This window comes from Lynx rufus, unplaced genomic scaffold, assembly GCF_022079265.1.
Source record: "Lynx rufus isolate CCGP_SWC_20201006 ecotype Redwood Valley unplaced genomic scaffold, mLynRuf1.p SCAF_5, whole genome shotgun sequence".
NCBI classification, from domain to species: Eukaryota; Metazoa; Chordata; class Mammalia; order Carnivora; family Felidae; genus Lynx; species Lynx rufus.
Window position 1 is genome coordinate 43,785,347 of NW_025814867.1, and position 19,722 is coordinate 43,805,068.

The 19,722-nt window shown below is 38.8% G+C and overlaps 1 protein-coding gene across 5 annotated transcripts in view; it reads right to left on the bottom strand.

Annotated features, from left to right (window-relative positions):
- The window catches only part of CP (ceruloplasmin), a 72,004-nt gene that overhangs the window by 16,849 nt on the left and 35,433 nt on the right, over positions 1 to 19,722 (bottom strand). For all 5 annotated transcript variants that reach the window (XM_047099303.1, XM_047099302.1, XM_047099306.1 and 2 more), the window contains exons 10-16: positions 14,169 to 14,319; positions 12,431 to 12,643; positions 11,053 to 11,260; positions 6,863 to 7,002; positions 5,420 to 5,548; positions 2,585 to 2,691; positions 858 to 1,074 (exon numbers count right to left, since the gene is read on the bottom strand). In XM_047099303.1, the coding sequence (XP_046955259.1) occupies positions 858 to 1,074; positions 2,585 to 2,691; positions 5,420 to 5,548; positions 6,863 to 7,002; positions 11,053 to 11,260; positions 12,431 to 12,643; positions 14,169 to 14,319 (1,165 nt within the window). The remainder of the gene's footprint in view (positions 1 to 857; positions 1,075 to 2,584; positions 2,692 to 5,419; positions 5,549 to 6,862; positions 7,003 to 11,052; positions 11,261 to 12,430; positions 12,644 to 14,168; positions 14,320 to 19,722) is intronic.

Here is a 19,722-nt window from a genome sequence, read left to right on the forward strand (position 1 = left end):
TTTTTTTTACCTTTCAGGATTTTTTATTCAAAACAATTTTTTAAAGTTTATTTATTTTGAAAGGGAGAATATGAGTGGGCGAAGTGCAGAGAGAGAGGGGAACTGGGGATCTGAAATGGGCTCAGTGCGCACAGCAGAAAGCCCGATGCAGGGCTTGAACTCATGGACCACGAGATCACGACCTGAGCCAAAAACCGACTGAGCCACCCAGGTGCCCCTACCTTTTGGGATATTTTAAATCAACAATTATTTCACTGAAAATATGATTACTAGGTTAACGTATGGGATCTTTTTGAGGTAGTGGGAATTACTTCACTACAGATGGGGAAATGAATACTTAAAGGTCAGTAATGTCGCACTGCTCTTCTAGTCACTTAGTGCCAAAAGCCTTTATCCTAATTGTGAATTTAAAAGGGAATGACACTTTGGAATTGGGAGAGAAGTTAATAGATGGTTTTGCAGAGAGTCCCCTTTTTGCTTTGAGCAGAATTCTACCTCACAAAGTGAGGCAGAATTGGTTTATTATAAAATGAAACAAATGATTGGGACACCTGGGTGGCTCAGTCAGTTAGGGGTCCGACTTTGGATTAGGTCATGATCTCACGGTCCCTGAGTTTGAGCCCCGCGTCCGGCTCTGGGCTGACAGCTCAGAGCCTGGAGCCTGCTTCGGATTCTGTGTCTCCCCCTCTCTCTGCCCCTCCCCCATTCATGCTCTGTCTCTGTCTCAAAAATAAATAAACGTTAAAAAAATTTTTTTATAAATAAAAAAATAAAATGAAACAAATGAATAGTCTCCAAACTAATTTTATTTGAAAGAAAGAAAGGGAAAAAATGGGGTTTAAAACAAAGTATCATACCGTGCATCTTATTGCTTTCTATGAATTCCTCATCATCTTTGTTTACTTTCTCAGGGTGCTCAGAGTATGTTTTGATGTTGTCATCTATATACCAGGATTCATTTTCATCAAAAACAAAAAACAGAAGAGAAAATTCCAGTTTCGTTATAGGATTGAATATTTTCATGTAATGTGTCCGACAAACAATCAGTGGGCCAATTAATCCACTATAAAGATCCTGAAAACAAGCAAAAACTTCAGTCATCCTTGTGATGTAGATCAGCATTTCAGAGAACTGGGACCTCAGGAATTTAGAAGGACTGATTTAAATAGTAGACGTGGACTAATGTGGTGCTGTCAGGCCAGTCACTTCCCACTTGTAGTTAAACTGGGTGAATGGTGAGTAGTAGGTAGGTCAGACGGGTGATGCTGAAGTAACAGAAATGTGTGCAGAGGCCAAATATTGGCTCAGCTAATGAGCAGTATGTACGTATGTATGTATGTATGTGGCAATTTAAAAGAACCCCAAATAAACAGTGCTTGTCTGCCTATTCCATCTAGCAAGCACCGTGCCAGTATTTAAATAACCAGAGATAATCAAACAAAGCCCCTGCCGTCCAGGAGCTCAGTCAGTAGGGAAAATAGAGGATAGAAGAAATGGATCACTTGTTGTGATGGAGGTACATGAAGTGCTAATGAACATGGAGGAAGAAGACCATGATTGACTTTAGTCTATGGGAAGTTTGATTTGCCTGGGTGTCAGGAATGGCCTGTGAGGTCTGGAAGGGCCTTTGAGCTGTATCGTGTTCAGAAATTTTAGATTTTATCTCAGGGGTCATAGGTAGCCATTGAACATTGAACATGGAATGGCAATATATTTGCATTTTAGGCCAGTCATCCTAGTGGTGGAGTGAAGGAAGGGTTGAAGGAGGAAGAGGCTGGAGCCTGGGAGACCGCTGCAGTAGTCAAACGAATGACAAGGACATGATCTATGGAGACAGAAGGAATAGACTGAACTACACGTAGGTGGGGGAATCACCTGGGTGAGCCAGGTGGAAGAATCAGACACTTCCTGCCCAACATTCTAGCTTGAACAAATGAGTAGATTTGTAACTCATGGTAATACTTATTGCAACAGGAAACACAAGAAGAGGTGGAGAAGAATCTCAATTCCGTTTTTAGAGTTGCTGTGTTTCCAGTGCCTGTGGGACATGCTGGTAATGTTCAGTAGGCTGGTGTATGGGCAGGTCTGGAACTCAGGAGAGAGATTTGGACTCGAGATTTAATTCTACGAAAGAATCTTGGAACAAGTTCTGTTTTGCAGTTGTTGAGCGGTTTGTTGGCTTTGAAATATTTAATCACATTTAATCACATAGACTTAATTGTGCTGGAATGACTCCTGAGATCAACATTTTTATTACCAGGCAGTAATAGAGCTCTGAAATCATGTACCTCAGTTCTTTGAGCTTAATGTGTTCTTATATCAAAAGGAAAATAAAATACTGTATTGATTAGTATTTGATTCTGCATTACCCATAACCAGCAGTCATAGTGTTGATACAGCTATAACTGTATCCTTAAAAAGAAACAAACCAAAAAATGAAACCAAAGTAAATTGTAGAGCAGCTTACTTACTTTCCTGGGACTTTAAGATGGAATTGGGTCATAGGAAAACTGTAATCTCATCTTCCTTCAACTGTGTGTCTATTTGGGGGATTTGTACAAAACAGAGAGGATCTAAATTTTACCTTAACTTGATCCACCGTTGAATAGTAAGCCCATGGAATACAAGCAGAATCCTCTGTTCCAGCTCCAGATCTTTGTGGGATTTTCCATATGTACGTGTGAGTTTCACCTAAATTAATCAAATGTTAACATATCTGGTTTTTTTGGTTATATATATATATATATATATATATATATATATATATGTGTGTGTGTGTATATATGTGTATATATATATGTGTATATATGTGTATATATATATGTGTATATATGTGTATATATATGTGTATATATATATATAAATATAAATAAATACTAAGTCTTGAGAACGAGTGACCTAGAAACTGGAAATGTCAAGGTAAGTAGTTTTAAAAAGCAATGGCACTCAATTATTTTCAGGAATTTAGTTTAAAGACAAACTGTAAGACAAAGACTTACATAGACTTACATAGACTTACTGACATAGAAAGACTTTTAGACTTTCTTTGTCAATTATGAACTAACTAGCCATGACAAACATGTACCGCCAAGCCAGGAGGTGGCAATACCAATATCACAATTTGGGGGAACTTTGGAACAGATCTTTTTTTTTAGCTTGAACTATGTTTCTGTAAAACACCATTTTCAACTCTCGAGTGATTTCCCCCAGTGTAAGACCCTTCCCCAAGACGTCTCTGTGTTTGTATCTGGACTGCCCTGAGTAATTCCCTTGGCTTCACCATGGCCTTCTTTTTCTCCTTTTTCACTATCATCCCTAGCAATTCCACAGTTTCTGGTGAGGAGCCATTAGACTTCATGACCTCGTCTCTGGTCTGTCTCATTCTGTTGTACAATACGCTGCTCTGTCATGGCTCTGTCACATACAGGACACCACCACACCTTGGACCTTGACACTTTGGAGATAGCCAGTTACTCTACCCTCCCTGTTGCCAAGGTCTTTACCTTCTTCCATTTGCTCTGGGCTCTTTTCCAGCCTGATGTCTGCTTCTAGTCACCTCAGGGATTGCTGTCCCACTGCTCACCAGACCCTGACTTTCAGCTGTGGCCACCCACTGTCCACTCCATTTATACAGACCTCACCATTACATATTCATGCTGGCAGACTTTAGTTAGCCAGAGTCTGACAAGCCTTTTCTAGGGAATCAAGCGGGACAGGAGGGGTGGTCTCAAGGGATGCAGTAGACTCTTTCCGTCTTCTTCAAGTCCCGCATTCTACCTGCCCCTACCTCCTCACCCTTTTTCTAAGCAGAACATTTCACTGACAATATGGCATACATTCACCACCTGAACATACTGTCTCTTCATCTATGCTCTTATTCTCATAAGCCCCAAAATAATATTTCCTCCTCTTCTCCATTCCCCAACCTGCTCTGCCACTTATGGTAGATGCCCAAAACCTTGGTACTATCCTTGATTCCTCCTGCCCTAACCTGCCCTAATGCCCAATCTTTCAGCAGGGGCTGTGAGCACCACCTTTAAAATAGAACCGAATATGACAACTCACCACTTCAGCTGCTTCCACCCTGGTCCAAGCCTTATTATTATTTTTTTAACCCAGATTATGGCAATAGCCCTCTAATTGCTCCTTGATTCCGCCCTTTTCCTCTGTAGTCACTTACCTACACTTCAGCCACAAGAGGCCTTTACAAAGTGTTCATCAGATCATCATTCTCTGACTCAAATCTTCACATGGTTAATAGTATAAAATCTAAGGTCCTAACCTTGGCCTCTGAGGTTCCCCTTCTTCCTACTGCATCCGGCCCCTGCCCTCCCTGGATCTCATCATGTCACATTCTGTCCCCCCGTTTGCTCTGCTCTGGCCTCTGGCCTCCTTGCTGTTTCTCAGACAAACCAAGCCCTTTACCATCTCACAACCTGGGGTGCTCTTCCCCTATAAGTAAGTCCCTGTGGCTCATTACTTACTATTTAGGTATCTTCACCACTGGCGCTTCCTCAAAGAGGGGACTTCCTGACCACCCTACCTAAAATACCACCCTTGTTACTCTCTCTCATCCGCTGTAATCTTTAGCACTTTTCACAGCTTGGTATTATGTACACATTTTATTGTTCATTTCTTTTGGAAGAATGTGACACTCACAGGGAAGGGCTTTTTATCTCCATTCCCCTAAACTGACCTGAGCAACTTCATAGAGTAATTTATTTTTTCTCACTCATTTTTTTCTCACTCATTTGACATATTTGGGAACTGTTAGATTACTAAGAAATGGCACTTTCCAAGAAAGCCAACTTTACAACTAATAGAAGAAAAATATAGTTTTTAATTAAAGTAAAAACACACATGTATTTCATCTGTTCTGGCTTTTACACTGTGTTAAAGTTATTGAGTTCCTAATACATGCCAGATATGGGGCTAGAACTGAAGGCTTTAAAATGTCACATGGCAGTCTCTGCCCTTAGGATCCTGCCTTCAGATACAAGGCATGGAAGCATTTAACCACACACAAGTGTAGTAAATGCTGTCTTGGCGTGGAGGGATCATTTCTGCTGACTCGGCCTTGAGTATTTGTAGATGCCCAGTATCCTCAGATCTTTTCCTCACATTTCTCCTGTGGATCTTTCTCTTCTTCTCTCCTTCCCTCCCTCCTTCCTCCCTCCCTCCCTCCTTTCACTCCTCCCCTCCTCTCTTCCCTCCCCTCATCTCCCCTCCCCTCTCCTCTCATGTGCATGGAGACATACACACAGATACGCATCTCTGTATACTCTTTTAACCACCTCCTTCACTTTCTCAAGACACTCATTTGGAAGGAATACCTCTCTGATAACAGTCATTTGTGGAAAGCCTGTAAAGTCTACTAAAATGCATGAAATGCAACCACCCCCCCCCCCCCAATGAGTACCTGGTAAAGTTGGAGTAACTATAGAATCCTCTGTTTTCACCCCATGGGCATGTATTGAGTAAGGCCTTGTGGCCATGTTTTTAAAGATAATTATAACTTTGTCTCCAACATTTGCATGAAGTTGTGGACCTGGAAATAGCAAAAAAGAAGAGTGGTTTATATGCTTGTCAGATTGGAGGTTCTAACTCAGTAATAGAAGCAAAGACCAGATAGCTTTCTTAGCATGAAGGCCAGAGTCTGTGTCCCCCACCCCCTCCACTGTGGCTTCATACTTTACTGTTAGGTTTATATCTGGCCTCAGAGGATTCAGAATAAAAACACTAGTAATGACTGCCGCTACAGATGGAAACCAGGGATGCATCTCTCATCAAGAGTCCTACTGGAGGTTTTGGCCTGAAAGTCCCCTGCAGGACATTGGCCTAACCCTGGTGAGCCAGCTGTGACCCTACCCTGGCCAGAAGTCATTGTGCAGCACTTGCTCTCATTTCTCAGCAGTTGGGCTTCCAGAACTTCCTGAGTGTGAATTGATGGCAGTACTGCATTTAGAAGGGTGAGTGGAGCTACCCCTCCAATTTCCACCCCCTCTCTAGCCAATCTTAGCTTGTCTGCTGCTTAGAGAATTTCTGTGACCCAGCAACAATGCCATTCCCCTTGGGTGTCTTATTCCAGGGGCTAAGGGTAATCAAATCCCAGGGTACTCTGTTAGTATGGAAATAGAGTGGGGTTGGGAGTGATGTCCCCTGCACTTGATGATTTTCAAGAAACTTCCCAAGAGCAGTGTTGGTCAAACTCTTTTAAAATGGACATTCTCTTTTAAAATGGTTCCTGAGGGGCGCCTGGGTGGCTCAGTCGGTTAAGCGTCTGACTTCAGCTCAGGTCATGATCTCATGGTTCGTGGGTTCAAGCCCCACATTAAGCTCTGTGCTGACAGCTTGGATCCTGGCACCTGCTTTGGATTCTGCATCTCCCTCTCTCTCTGTTCCTCCCTGCTCTCACTCTGTCTCTCTCTCAAAAATAAATAAAGATTTTTAAAAAATTTAAAATGGTTCCTGAAAAATGGAAGGCAACTTTTCCCATGCCTTGTGCACGGTAACACTTTTTCCTATATTTCCTGGTCTACATCTACATTTATTTTTCTTGTCGTTACTCACTTACATGGCAATTTTAAAGCAAATAGAGATGACTTGGGAGTGGGATGAGGGGTGGAATAAGAGGGAGAAATTTTCTTTTCTCAATGTATAATAATAAATTGTTCATGAGAGAAATAAGCAATATTTTTATTATGCCATATTCTTTAGTGCGTATAGGCTCCTTGTTTTTATTGCATAAATGTTACTTTCATTTGAATACCTTTGATCTATGAACTGGGAAGTTAAACCCAGGGACATGTATTTTAATGTACATAGCACCACATCATTACCCCACCCCTGATGATTAGAGTACCTAGAATTCCCAGGTGTTCTTCTTTAGCCTTCCTTTCCACTGGAACTCTGAACGTGCTGTCGGTGTATTGCCGATACACAACTTTCTTGTACTTTGAGCCTATGTAAAATTCTTCCTTATCTAAAAATGCATTTGAAACACTTAAACAAAACACACACACATCTGAGGTTAGTATCTGTCTTAATGAAAGTAGAAGTTGAGTTTTAAATCTTGAATATAGTTTTTATTTAAGTAATTATGCTAATTTTTAATATCACTCTCACATTCCAGCAATAAAGAATAATTTAGAAATACATAGGGGTGCACTATAAAGGAGAACTAAAGACGAATTTCCCTGATGAACATGGATGCAAAAATCCTCAACAAGATACTAGCCAACCAGATCCAACGATACATTAAAAAAACTTATTCACCATGACCAAATAGGATTTATACCTGGGATTCAGGGCTGGTTCAATATCCATAAAACAATCAATGTGATACATCACATCAATAAAAGAAAGGACAACAACCACCTGATCCTCTCAATAGATGCAGAGAAAGCATTTGACAAAATACAGCATCCTTTCTTGATAAAAACCCTCAAGAAAGTAGGGATAGAAGGGTCATACCTTGAGATCATAAAAGCCATATATGAATGACCCAACACTAATATCTCCTTAATGGGGAAAAACTGAGAGCTTTCCCCCTAAGGTCAGGAACAAGACAGGGATGTCCACTCTCACCACTGTTATTCAACATAGTATTGTAAGTCTTAGTCTCAGCAGTCAGACAACACATAGGAATAAAAGGCATCTAAATCGTCCAGGAGGAAATCAAACATTCACTCTTCGCAGATAACATGATACTATATACGGAAAACCCAAAAGATTCCACCAAAAAACTGCAAGAACTGATCCATGAATTCAGCAAAGTCACAGGATATAAAATCAATGCACAGCAATCAGTTGCATTCCTATATACCAATAATGAAGCAACAGAAAGAGAAATCAAGGAATCAATCCCATTTACAATTGCACCAACAAACATAAAATACCTAGGAATAAACATAAGCGGAGAGGTGAAAAATCTATACACTGTAAACTATAGAAAGCTTATGAAAGAAATTTAAGAAGACACACAAAAAAGGAAAGATAATCCATGCTCCTGGATTGGAAGAACAAATATTGTTAAAATGTCAATAGTACCCAAAGCAATCTACATATTCAATGCAATCCCTATCAAAATAACACCAGCATTCTTCACAGAGCTAGAACAAACAATCTTAAAATTTGTATGGAACCAGAAAAGAACCTGAATAGCCAAAGCAATCCTGAAAAAGAAAACCAAAGGGGAGAAATCACACTCCTGGCTTCAAGATGTATTACAAAGCTGTAATCAAGACAGTATGGTACTGGCACAAAAACAGACACTCAGATCAATGGAACAGAATAGAGAACCCAGAAATGGACCCACAAACATATGGCCAACTAATCTTTGACAAAGCAGGAAAGGATATCCAATGGAATAAAGACAATCTCTTTAGCAAATGGACAGCGACATGCAGAAAAATAAACCTGGACCACTTTCTTACACCAGACACAAAAATAAACTCAAAATGGATGAAAGACCTAAATGTAAGACAGGAAGCCATCAAATTCCTAGAGGAGAAAGCAGGCAAAAACTTCTTTGACCTTGGCTGCAGCAACTTCTTACTCAACATGTCTCCAGAGGCAAGGGAAGCCAAAGCAAAAAGGCACTATTGGGACCTCATCAAAATAAAAACTTCTGCACAGCAAAGGAAATAATCAGAAAAACTAAAAGGTAACCGACGGAATAGGAGAAGATATGTGCAAATGACATATCAGAAAACAGGATAGTATCCAAAATCTATAAACTTCTCAAACTCAACACCCAAAAATATAATCCAGTGAAGAAATGGGCAAAAGACAGGAATAGACACTTCTCCAAAAAAGACATACAGATGGCTACCAGACCCATGAGAAAACGTTCAACATCACTTTTCATCAGGGAAATACAAATCAAAATCACAATGAGATATCACCTCACACCTGTCAGAATGGCTAACATTAACAACTCAGGCAACAACAGATGTTGGCAAGGATGCAGAGAAAGAGGATCTCTTTTTCCCTGCTTGGTGGGAATGAAAACTGGGGCAGCTACTCTAGAAAACAGTATGGATGTCCCTCAAACAATTAAAAATAGAACTACCCTGCAACCAAGCAATTGCACTACTAGGTAATTTACCCAAGGGATACAGGTGTGCTGTTCTGAAGGGGCACGTGCACCCCAATGTTTATAGCAGCACTATTAACAATAGCCAAAGTATGGAAAGAGCCCAAATGCCATCGATGGATGAATGGATAAAGAGGAGGTGGTATACATATACAATGGAGTATTACTCAGTGATCAAAAAGAATGAAATCTTGCCATTTGCAACCACGTGGATGGTAACTGGAGGGTATTATGCTAAGTGAAATTAGTCAGTCAGAGAAAGACAAATATCATATGAATTCACTCATATGAGGAATTTAAGATACCAAACAGATAAACATAAGGGAAGGGAAGCAATATATATAATATAAAAAGAGGGAGGGGGAAAAAACATATGAGACTCTTAAATATAGAGACCAGAGGGTTGCTGGAGGGGTTTTGGGAGGAGGGATGGCCTAAATGGGTAAGGGGCATTAAGGAAGACACTTGTTGGAATCAGCACTGGGTGTTATACATAGGGGTTGAATCACTGGAATCTACTCCTGAAATCATTGTTGCACTATATGCTAACTAACTTAGATGAAATTAAAAAATAAAAGATTAATTAAAAAAAAAAGAAATAGATAGGGGTGGTAAAAAGGAAGTGGAGCCATCTGAGTGCTGGCCCTGACTCTTCCATTAGATAATGACCTCCAGCTAGTTATTGCCTGTTGCAGCCTCAGTTTCCTCATCCCTAAAATGAGGTATGAGATGAGATGATCTCTAAGGTTTCTCTACAGTTCTAAAATTCTGCACCCATATTTCATCAGTGAAGTGTTCTCTCATTACTTTTGTCTGGTTTATAAGAACTGAAGTGGCCCAGTGTTCCCAGCCACTCCCTTTATCTAACGTTTTCATTGACTCTTCATGGCTCCTTCAGCCTTTTGACTATTTTACCCCCATCACTTGAAATAACCTTTTACTCCTTTACACTGCAGTCAAACTAACCAGCTAACCTTTGCTTAGCTATAGGCTACCAGTCATTTTGTACACCCCAGATCTGAACACATGCCCGTCCCGATCTCTCAAATCCTTTCCAGGAAAGGTTAGTACATGGCGTATGAGGTGATAGAGGGAAAAGTGGTTAGAAAAGTCTAAAAGAAGTGTCAAGTGATACTGTTTTAAATGTAGTTTCTGAAGCTCTAATAATGATCATTTACTTACATTTATTCACAATGAACATACTTTTTACATCCATCATGTACATGTTATTGGCGGTTTTGAACCATATTTTCCCTATAAATTCTTGGAGGACAGAGATCATGTCTACTATACTGCCCTCAAGAATTTAAAATATTCTTAAAATAGTTTTAAGAATGTAAAATAACTGGGGCACCTAGGTGGCTCAGTCAGTTAAGCGTCTGACTTCGGCTTAGGTCATAATCTCCATGGTTTGTGAGTTCGAGCCCACGTTGGGCTCTGTGCTCCAGCTCAGAGCCTAGAGCCTGCTTCGGATTCTGTCTCATTCTCTCTCTGCCTCTCCCCCACTTATTCTCTGTCTCTCAAAAATAAATGAATGTAAAAAAAATCTTTTAAAGAATGTAAAATAACTGATTACTAGAGTGATAAGGAAATCTTTGAAGGAAAGATGAGATACGCAGCAAATGTCTGATAAGGAAAATAGTATTTTAGCTTTGAATTTAGGCATTGATTTTTGTTTAAGTTTGAAAGTCAATAGCAAGATATAGGCACATGAATATAAAAAGACAATCCAACAGAAAAGAAAGTGAGATGAATGACTATAAAGAATCAAATGAGGTGGAGATTTTCCTGTGATAAAATTGCAAGAACAGAAATTAATGAGGAAAGGATCAGGGGAAGCATTTTGTTACTGCTCTGTTGTTATTTAATGCAACTATTTGTTTTTCTACAATTGAGTGTAATTCTTAATTCTCTGAAAGAGAAAACTAATTAGGAATCAAAATCTGGAGAATTACTTTTGTTCTTGTAAGTGATGCAGCTCCTTTTCCCACTCCCTGCTTGGGGAATAATCCCACTCCACCTCCACTGCCGCGATGTAGTAGGTCCGCTGTCCCTGGGAGGACCTTGGGTTCTCAGCCTGTTGTCTGCATGTGTTCACAGTGTATTTTTGCTTCATGCCTCCCGTATAGTGATCGGTTGTTAAGCACTCAACGTCAAATGTCCCTGAAATGGTATATAAGAGAGCATGTCACTCCTTTGTTCAGCACCTCTATGGCTCCTCAGCTCACCCAGAATCAACGCCAAAGTCCTCAATGTGGCCTCAGTTAGATGATCACATCACCTATCACTCACTCTGCTCTAGTCACAGAGGCCTCTTTGCTATTCTTAGAACAAGTCAAGTATGTGCCTGCCTCAGGGCCTTTGTACTTGTACAAAGTGTACTTTGTACACTCCTCCCCCAATTATCCACATAGTCCATGTTCTCAATTCATTCAAGCTTCCCTTTAATTGTCAGAAAATGTTTACTCACCTTCCCCCATCAGTCAGCCCCTTTTTCTGCCCTATTTGCTCAAACCACTTAGTTTTATATACATATGTGTGTATATGTGTGTGTGTGTGTATGTGTATATATATGTTTGTGTGTGTGTGTGTATGTGTGTGTATACACACACATACACACACATATAAAATCGCTTGTTGTCTGTCTCCCTGCATTAGAATTTCCACTTCACAAGAACAGACACTTATACATCTTCTCTTCACTGTTGTATTTATACTTGTCTAATGAATAAAGAAAGAGGTGACATTGGACTTGTCTTATGTTATAATGGCATATAATGAACCAAATAAAGCCTGAAGCAAGTTAGTGTGTTTCACATTTTGGTTAAAGTGCTTTCTTTTTGTTTTTGTTTGTTTTGCTCATTCATAACCAGACCTGCAGGTATCTCTGAACTCGCATGGCTATAGTTCTAGTACAGGACACTCAATTGCAAACAACCAACAAGCCAACACGACATGTAGGCTACAGAGAGATGACAAAAAGTTTAACTGCAGAGCTGTTATGGAAGTCATTCCCTTTTTAGTCTGATTTTTCAGCCATCTTTAAAAGGATCATAACTTAAAAAGAGACATCTCAAGGACTCTACTGTGTGGAAGTGGGAGAAACCACAGTCTACTCTTCATTTGTCACACCCCCACCCTCAACAAGCAGGAAATGGACCTGTCTGGCCCATACTTAGCTAACAGTGGCCCAGACATGCTCTTCAAGGGAAGGAAGGGAACTTGGGAGGCTTAGAGAAGGAATGAGTTCATCACCCAACATAGGGTTGAAAACCAAAATGACTGACATGAATTGATTCCATAGAGACTTGTCTTGACTTTAAAGAAATTCACCTTGAGCATCAGGCTGCATGAAGAGTGTAAGACTTGTTTGAGGGAAGAGGTTTCCTGTGTCTCTTCTTTCTCCTTTTGACAGATATGTGTTTCCTGTAAAGTAAATCCCGTGTACATCAGCCTCATTTCCAGCGCTGAATAAGTACCACACGACTGACTCTCTTTTGCACATACTGAGACCAGGCTGATTCCCATACATGAATCCATTCATGGCTGTAAAATTTGGGAAATAATATTTGGAAAGTGGTTTATCTGATGTCCCACTACACGGTGATCTCCCAGATTTTCCAGAGTGAACTCTGTTTATTTAATTTTTGAAAGACCCATTCATGCCTGCCCACCTCTTTATGTGTCTGGAGTGTCTCTGAGACTTCTTGTTAGACACAGCACTCCCAGAGTAGTCCCTGCCTGGAAGGAGAAGAGCTGAACACAGAGTCCTTGAAGTTTTGCACTGCTCTTCCCCACTAACTACTTCTTAGTCCTCTCAAGAGTCATATGTGTGAGCTCTCAAATGTATGAATAATTACAGCTGTTCCTGGGCACCGTAGACTGAGAATGTTGTTGCTGCTCTAGGATGGAAAAGTCTCTGATTCATCTTGAATAACAGGGGAGAGTAAATGCAGGAGGTTTTCTCTCACTATTACTAATAAATGATACTCTCAACTCCTCCAAAATGTAAAATTGCAAACTCAAAAGGAATATCTTAATGAGTATAGATAGTACTGACTCAAAAAAAAAAAAAAAACCACCAGTATCAGTTTGTAATGCAACTTTACATTTGTTTCTTCTGACTACAGTGATTTTCACATGTAGTCTGTTAGCAGTGTGGGCATTCTGAATAATTAACTCACTATCTAAACCTCTAGAATTACACTGGGAGCTAAAAAGAAAATCTGATGCTAGGTTTCAATTAAATAAAAATTTCTGGAGGTTGCCCTGAGCATTAAAAAAATGGTTTTAACAATTTTGAAAAACTCCCAGGGAACTCTAATTTATAGTCATTGGTAAGAATCATTAAAGTTCATTTTCAAGAGAGGTTATATCTTTCTTCATATTGAATAATAAAATGAGGCTGTCATTATGAAGCCACAGATGAGAAAAGCATCTAACCCAGTAGTTCTCAAGTTTAAGCAAATATCATAATGATGGAGAGGGTTTGTTAAATAGATTTCTGGCCCCACCCATAAAGTTTCTGTCAGTAGGTAGGAGTTGGGGCCCAAGAATCTGCATTTCTAACACGTCCGTGGGTGATGCTGAAGCTGCTGATCCAAGGGCTACATTTTAAGAACCATGCATCTAATTGATATATTTTGCAGGTTTCATTATTCTAAATTAAGCAAAATGAGGAATAACTGACTGGTAACTTAAATATCAATATTACCCTCAGAGTTGTATATAATCATTTATTTAAAATTAACCAATGGGCAAAGCTATTAGCATTTTGGTTTAATTAAAAGCACTACAGGGGCGCCTGGGTGGCGCAGTCGGTTAAGCGTCCGACTTCAGTCAGGTCACGATCTCGCGGTCCGTGAGTTCGAGCCCCGCGTCGGGCTCTGGGCTGATGGCTCAGAGCCTGGAGCCTGTTTCCGATTCTGTGTCTCCCTCTCTCTCTGCCCCTCGCCCGTTCATGCTCTGTCTCTCTCTCTGTCCCAAAAATAAATAAACGTTGAAAAAAAAAAAAAAGCACTACATGGGCAGTACTGAAATAACTTAATATTGATGGATGATGTATACTTACAGTGCATCTTATTAGATTCCTGAAAGTCTTCATCTTCCTTATCTACCAGGTGAGGTGCAGTTGTAAACATTCTAATATTATCATCTAGGAGTAAACTTTCATTCTCATCAAACACTGTGGGAAATAAATAGAACTCCTTGTCTACATCTTTCTGTAAATTGAAACAAGAACAAGGAAGTGAAAATAGGATAAGCGAAGCAGAAAGACTTGCATGTACACAATACTATTTGTACACAAATTCACTCAAGGAAGGATAAGAAGTTTCCATTCTTCTTTGTAGATGGAGCTCATGAAAGACTCCAGCTGACCACCAGAATTTCCATCAGCATCTATGCAGATTTTTGGTTCAACATGATGTAAGCCTCTCTGTGCAGATAAAAGTTTTGACTCTTCCTGCCCATACCAAGTAAACACACCAAAAACAATTATTAAAATAGGGGGAATATGAGCCTGTGCCAGAAATTAGGGAAGTGACATCCGCATACATGAAAACTTGAAGAATTTCTGTAAGGCAGAGCAGGGGAAGCAGGTAGAGGGAGGAACCATCTGAAGTGAAGAAACAGAATGAGCTGGAACAGGAATTCACACAATCTCAGTCATCTGGACAAACATTCTCACTTCCTTTCCCCTTGTCCCTGGTGAAAAATAAGCAAGCAGAAATGCTATCTGGTCTATGAAATGTCCCAGTAGTTAAGAAGAAGGCAATTAAGAAAAGAAATCAAAGCATACGAGCCCCTGAAAACAGGATACTCCCTCAAATAAGAGAAACTTTAGAGATTATTGCATGTCTTTTTTCTGAGATAGTTTTTTTTTGTCAGATAAAAAACATGATTATAAAATTTTTAAAATCCAACTAAAGCAGAGACCTGAAGGTTAGATCCTACAGAAAACTGAATCAATGATGGAGATAATGTTAAGAAAGCTCCCATGAATCAGAACAAAAAGATTCAAAGGTATACACAGTAATGATTTCAGAAAGAGAGACATTATAAAGGGGAAAAACATAATGATAATAAACAATAGTAGGAATGTTTACCACCATAAAAAGAAAAGACCAGAATATTCAGATTCAAAGTCTTCACTGAAAACAAGGCAAAAGCAGTTATAGAGATCTGTGCTTTAAAATATTCTGGCACAATTTTTGAATTTCAGGCATAGACAATTTCTACAGTAATTCATTTTAAAAGTGTTATCACAAACACTGGATGTCTCTAGTACAATAAATGTCAGAAGAAGATGGAGTAGCATTTATATTTTTGAGGGAAAAAGATTATGATATGAAAGTTCTATATTTGGCAAAGAACAACAAAAATACATTCTTGAGTCTTGGTTGAGCAACCAATCCTTGATTTTGCCTAGGATTATGATCCCAGGGTCCTGGGATCTAGCTCTGCGTTGGGCTCCATGCTGAGCATGGAGCCTGCTTGAGTTTTCTCTCTCTCTCTCTCTCTCTCTCTCTCTTTCTGTCTGCCTCTCCCCTGCTCTTTCTTACTAAAACAAACTTTAAGAAAATATTAAAAACACATTCTCAGATATGTAGGGATTCCAGATGAGGACTTCTATGATCACTTGAATTCTGATCTACAGAAAAAACTTCAGGGGCACCTGGGGGGCTTAGTTGGTTAGGTGTCTGACTTCAGCTCAGGTCATGTTCTCACAGTTCATGTGCTGACAGCTAAGAGCCTGGAGCCTGCTTCAGATTCTGTGTCTCCCTCTGTCTCTGCCCCTTTCCTGCCTGTGCTTTCTCTCTCTCTGTCTCTCAAAAATAAATAAACATTTAAAAAAAGAAAAAGAAAAAGAAAAAACTTCAGTGAGAAGTTTACAGGTCATGTTTTCTGGTCATGATGAAACAAAACTAAAAAATACTAATAAAAGGACAAAAAGTTAACAAAATTAAAAAGATCATATTTGATCCAAATTACTCTTAGATAAAAGAGAAAGAAAAAATGAATTACTAATATTTAGTAAGCAATGTCCATGAGAACAAGGCATAATGTATGGAATATAAATAAATATGCAAACTGAAAGTCTGAAATGCTTTTTAAGTAAAACCAAATAAAAATAAATGTTTATGAATATCTGAAAATTTTAGAGAAATAAAATGGGAAAAGAAAATAGGAATTAATAAAGGCAAAAGCAGAACTGTTTAATAAGTTAGAGCACAAATTAAAATGGTTAAACCTAAAAATGTATTCTTTGAAAAGACTAATAAAACACACAAACCTCTGACAAGTCTAATAAAAAAATTGGGAGACAACCCAAATATACCACATTAGTAATGAGAAAGGACTATAACCATATATATGGGGGAAGGAAAAAAGATCATTACGTACAATAAATGTGATAAGTTGATTTAGAACAAGGTAACTGAATGGACCAATATCCGTGGGTCAAATAAAAATGTGATTAAAACATAAACAAACAAACAAAAAAACAAAAAAGAAAATCCTAACTACTTCTTTTTAAAAGTCACATACTTGAAAAAATTTTACAGGAAATTTCTTTCAAATCTAAGGATCAGGTAATTCCTATTTATTTAAACAGTTGCAAAATACTAAAAACATGGAAATAGGGGAGCCTGGGTGGCGCAGTTGGTTAAGCGTCCGACTTCAGCCAGGTCACGATCTCGCGGTCCCTGAGTTCGAGCCCCTGAGTTCGAGTCCCTGAGTTCGAGCCTCTGGGTTGATGGCTGAGAGCCTGGAGCCTGTTTCCGATTCTGTGTCTCCCTCTCTCTCTGCCCCTCCCCCGTTCATGCTCTGTCTCTCTCTGTCCCAAAAATAAATAAAAAAAGTTAAAAAAAAAAAAAAAAGAAAAAAGAAAAACATGGAAATATTCCCAATTTATTTAATTAAGATAGTATAAACATGATATAATAACTAAAAAAGCAAACAAAATGCAAAATAATGTCACTTATCATTTAGGAGAGAAATTGAAAATAAATTACTACCAATTTACTACAGAAATATACTGAAAAGAAAAATTAAAAACCACAGTGCTCAATAATGTTTCTCTCAAGAAATGCAAGACTGGTTCAATATTAGGAAATCTTTAATGTAGTTGGTCAGGCTTATAGGTCAAAGGAGAAAAGATACATAATAATTTCAAAGAAATCTAAAAAATTTTTTAATAAAATTTGATATTTTGACCCTAGCTATTCCCTCTGCTTTCCCTCAGATCCTTGCAAGTCTATCTCCTTGAAATTTAGATCTCTTACCTCAAATATTACATCCACCTTATCTAAACTCGGATTCCTGTTCACTATCACATTACCCTAAATAGAAATTCCGTGTTCATGGATAGGAAGACTCAACACTGCCAAGTTGCCAGTTCTTCCCAATTTGATCTATAGAGTCAATGCAATTCCAATAAAAATACCAGAAAATTATTTGTAGGTATCAACAAAGTGATTCTAAAGTTTATATGGAGAGGCAAAAGACCCAAAATAGCCAACACAATATTGAAGAATAAGACTGAAAGACTGACATTGTCCAACTTCAAAAATGTCTACAATACTATAGCAATCAAGACAGTGTGGTACTGGGGCACCTGGGTGGTTCAGTTGGTTAAGTGTCTGACTCTTGATTTTGGCTCAGGTCATGATCTCATGGTTCATGAGATCAAGCCTCAAATCAAGCCCCATGTTGAGCCTGACTTTATGCTATGCACTGACAGTGTAGATCTTGCTTGGGATTTCTCTCTCCTTCTCTTTCTTCCCCTCCCTGGCTTGCATATGCTCTCTCTCTCTCTCTCTCTCTCTCCCCCAAAACAAATAAATAAACATTAAAAAAAAAAAGACAGTGTAGCAATTGGCAAAAGAATAGAACAATAAATCAGACTAGAAGTAAACTCACAGTCACCTGATCTTTGACAAAAGAGCAAAGGCAATACAAACAAAGATAGTCTTTGGAACAAATGGTGATATAACAACTGGACATCTACATGCTACAAAATAAACCTAGACACAGATCATATGCTCTTCACAAAAATGAACTCAAAATGGATCACAGACATGGGGCGCCTGGGTGGCGCAGTCGGTTAAGCGTCCGACTTCAGCCAGGTCACGATCTCGCGGTCCGTGAGTTCGAGCCCCGCGTCAGGCTCTGGGCTGATGGCTCGGAGCCTGGAGCCTGTTTCCGATTCTGTGTCTCCCTCTCTGTCTGCCCCTCCCCCGTTCATGCTCTGTCTCTCTCTGTCCCAAAAATAAAAATAAACGTTGAAAAAAAAAAAAATGGATCACAGACCTAAATATAAAAGGCAAAATCATAAAGCTCCTAGACAATAGCATGAGACAAAATCTAGATGACCTTGGTTGTAACTTTTTAGATACAATACCAAAGGCACAATCTATAAAACAAATAATTGATAAACTGGACTTCATTAAAATTATAATTTATGCTCTATAGAAGATAATTTCAATAGAATCAAGAAAACAAGCCACAGAATGGGAGATAATATTTGCAAAAGACACATCTGATAAAGAACTGTTATGCAAAATATCAAGGAACTTTTAAAATTTCAACATTAAGAAAACAAACAACCCAATTAACCAATAGGCAAAACACCTTAACAGACACCTCACCAAAGAAGATACACAGATGGAAACTAAGCATATGAAAAGATCCTCTACTTCATATATCATTAAGGAAATGCAAATTAAAACAACAATGGGATATCACCACACACCTATCAGAATGACCAAAATCTGGAACATTGGCAACACCAAATACTGGCAAATATGTGAAACAACAGGAACTTCCATTCATTTCCACCAGGAATACAAAATGGGATAGCCATTTTGGAAGACATTTGGTGATCTCTTATAAAACTAAATACACTTTTACCATATGATCCAGCAATTAGGCTCTTTGATATTTACCCAAAGGGGCTGAAAACTTACGTCTACACAAAAACCTGCATGTGAGTGTTTATGGCATCTTTGTGCAAAATTGCCAAAACTTGGAAGTAACCAAGATGTTCTTCAGTAGGTGAATGGATAAATAATCTGTGGTACATCCACACAGTGGAATATTATTTAGCACTAAAAAGAAATGAGCTATTAAGCCATGAAAAGACTTGGAGGAAACTAAAATGTCTTTTACCAAGTGAAAGAGGTCAATCTGAAAAACCATATACTGTATGATTCCAACTAAATAACATTCTGGAAAAAGGTAAAACTATAAAGACATTAAAAAGAACAGTGGTTACCAGGGGTTGGGATTGGCAGTAAGGGATAAATAGGTAGAACACATGGTTTTTAGGGCAGTGAAAATAGTCTACATGATATCGTAATGGTGGATACTTGTCATTATCCATTTGTCTACCAAGAGTGAACCCTAAACACCAAGAGTGAACCCTAAAGTAAACCCTAAACTATGGACTTTGGATGATAACAATGTGTCAGTGTAGGTTCATCAATTGTAACACATGCACCACTCTGTTGGAAATGTTGGTATTGGAGGAGGGTGTGGGGGATGGGTAGGGAATATGTGGGAAATCTCTGCACTATTATTACTTTACTTTACTTTATTTTATTTTATTTTATTTTATTTTATTT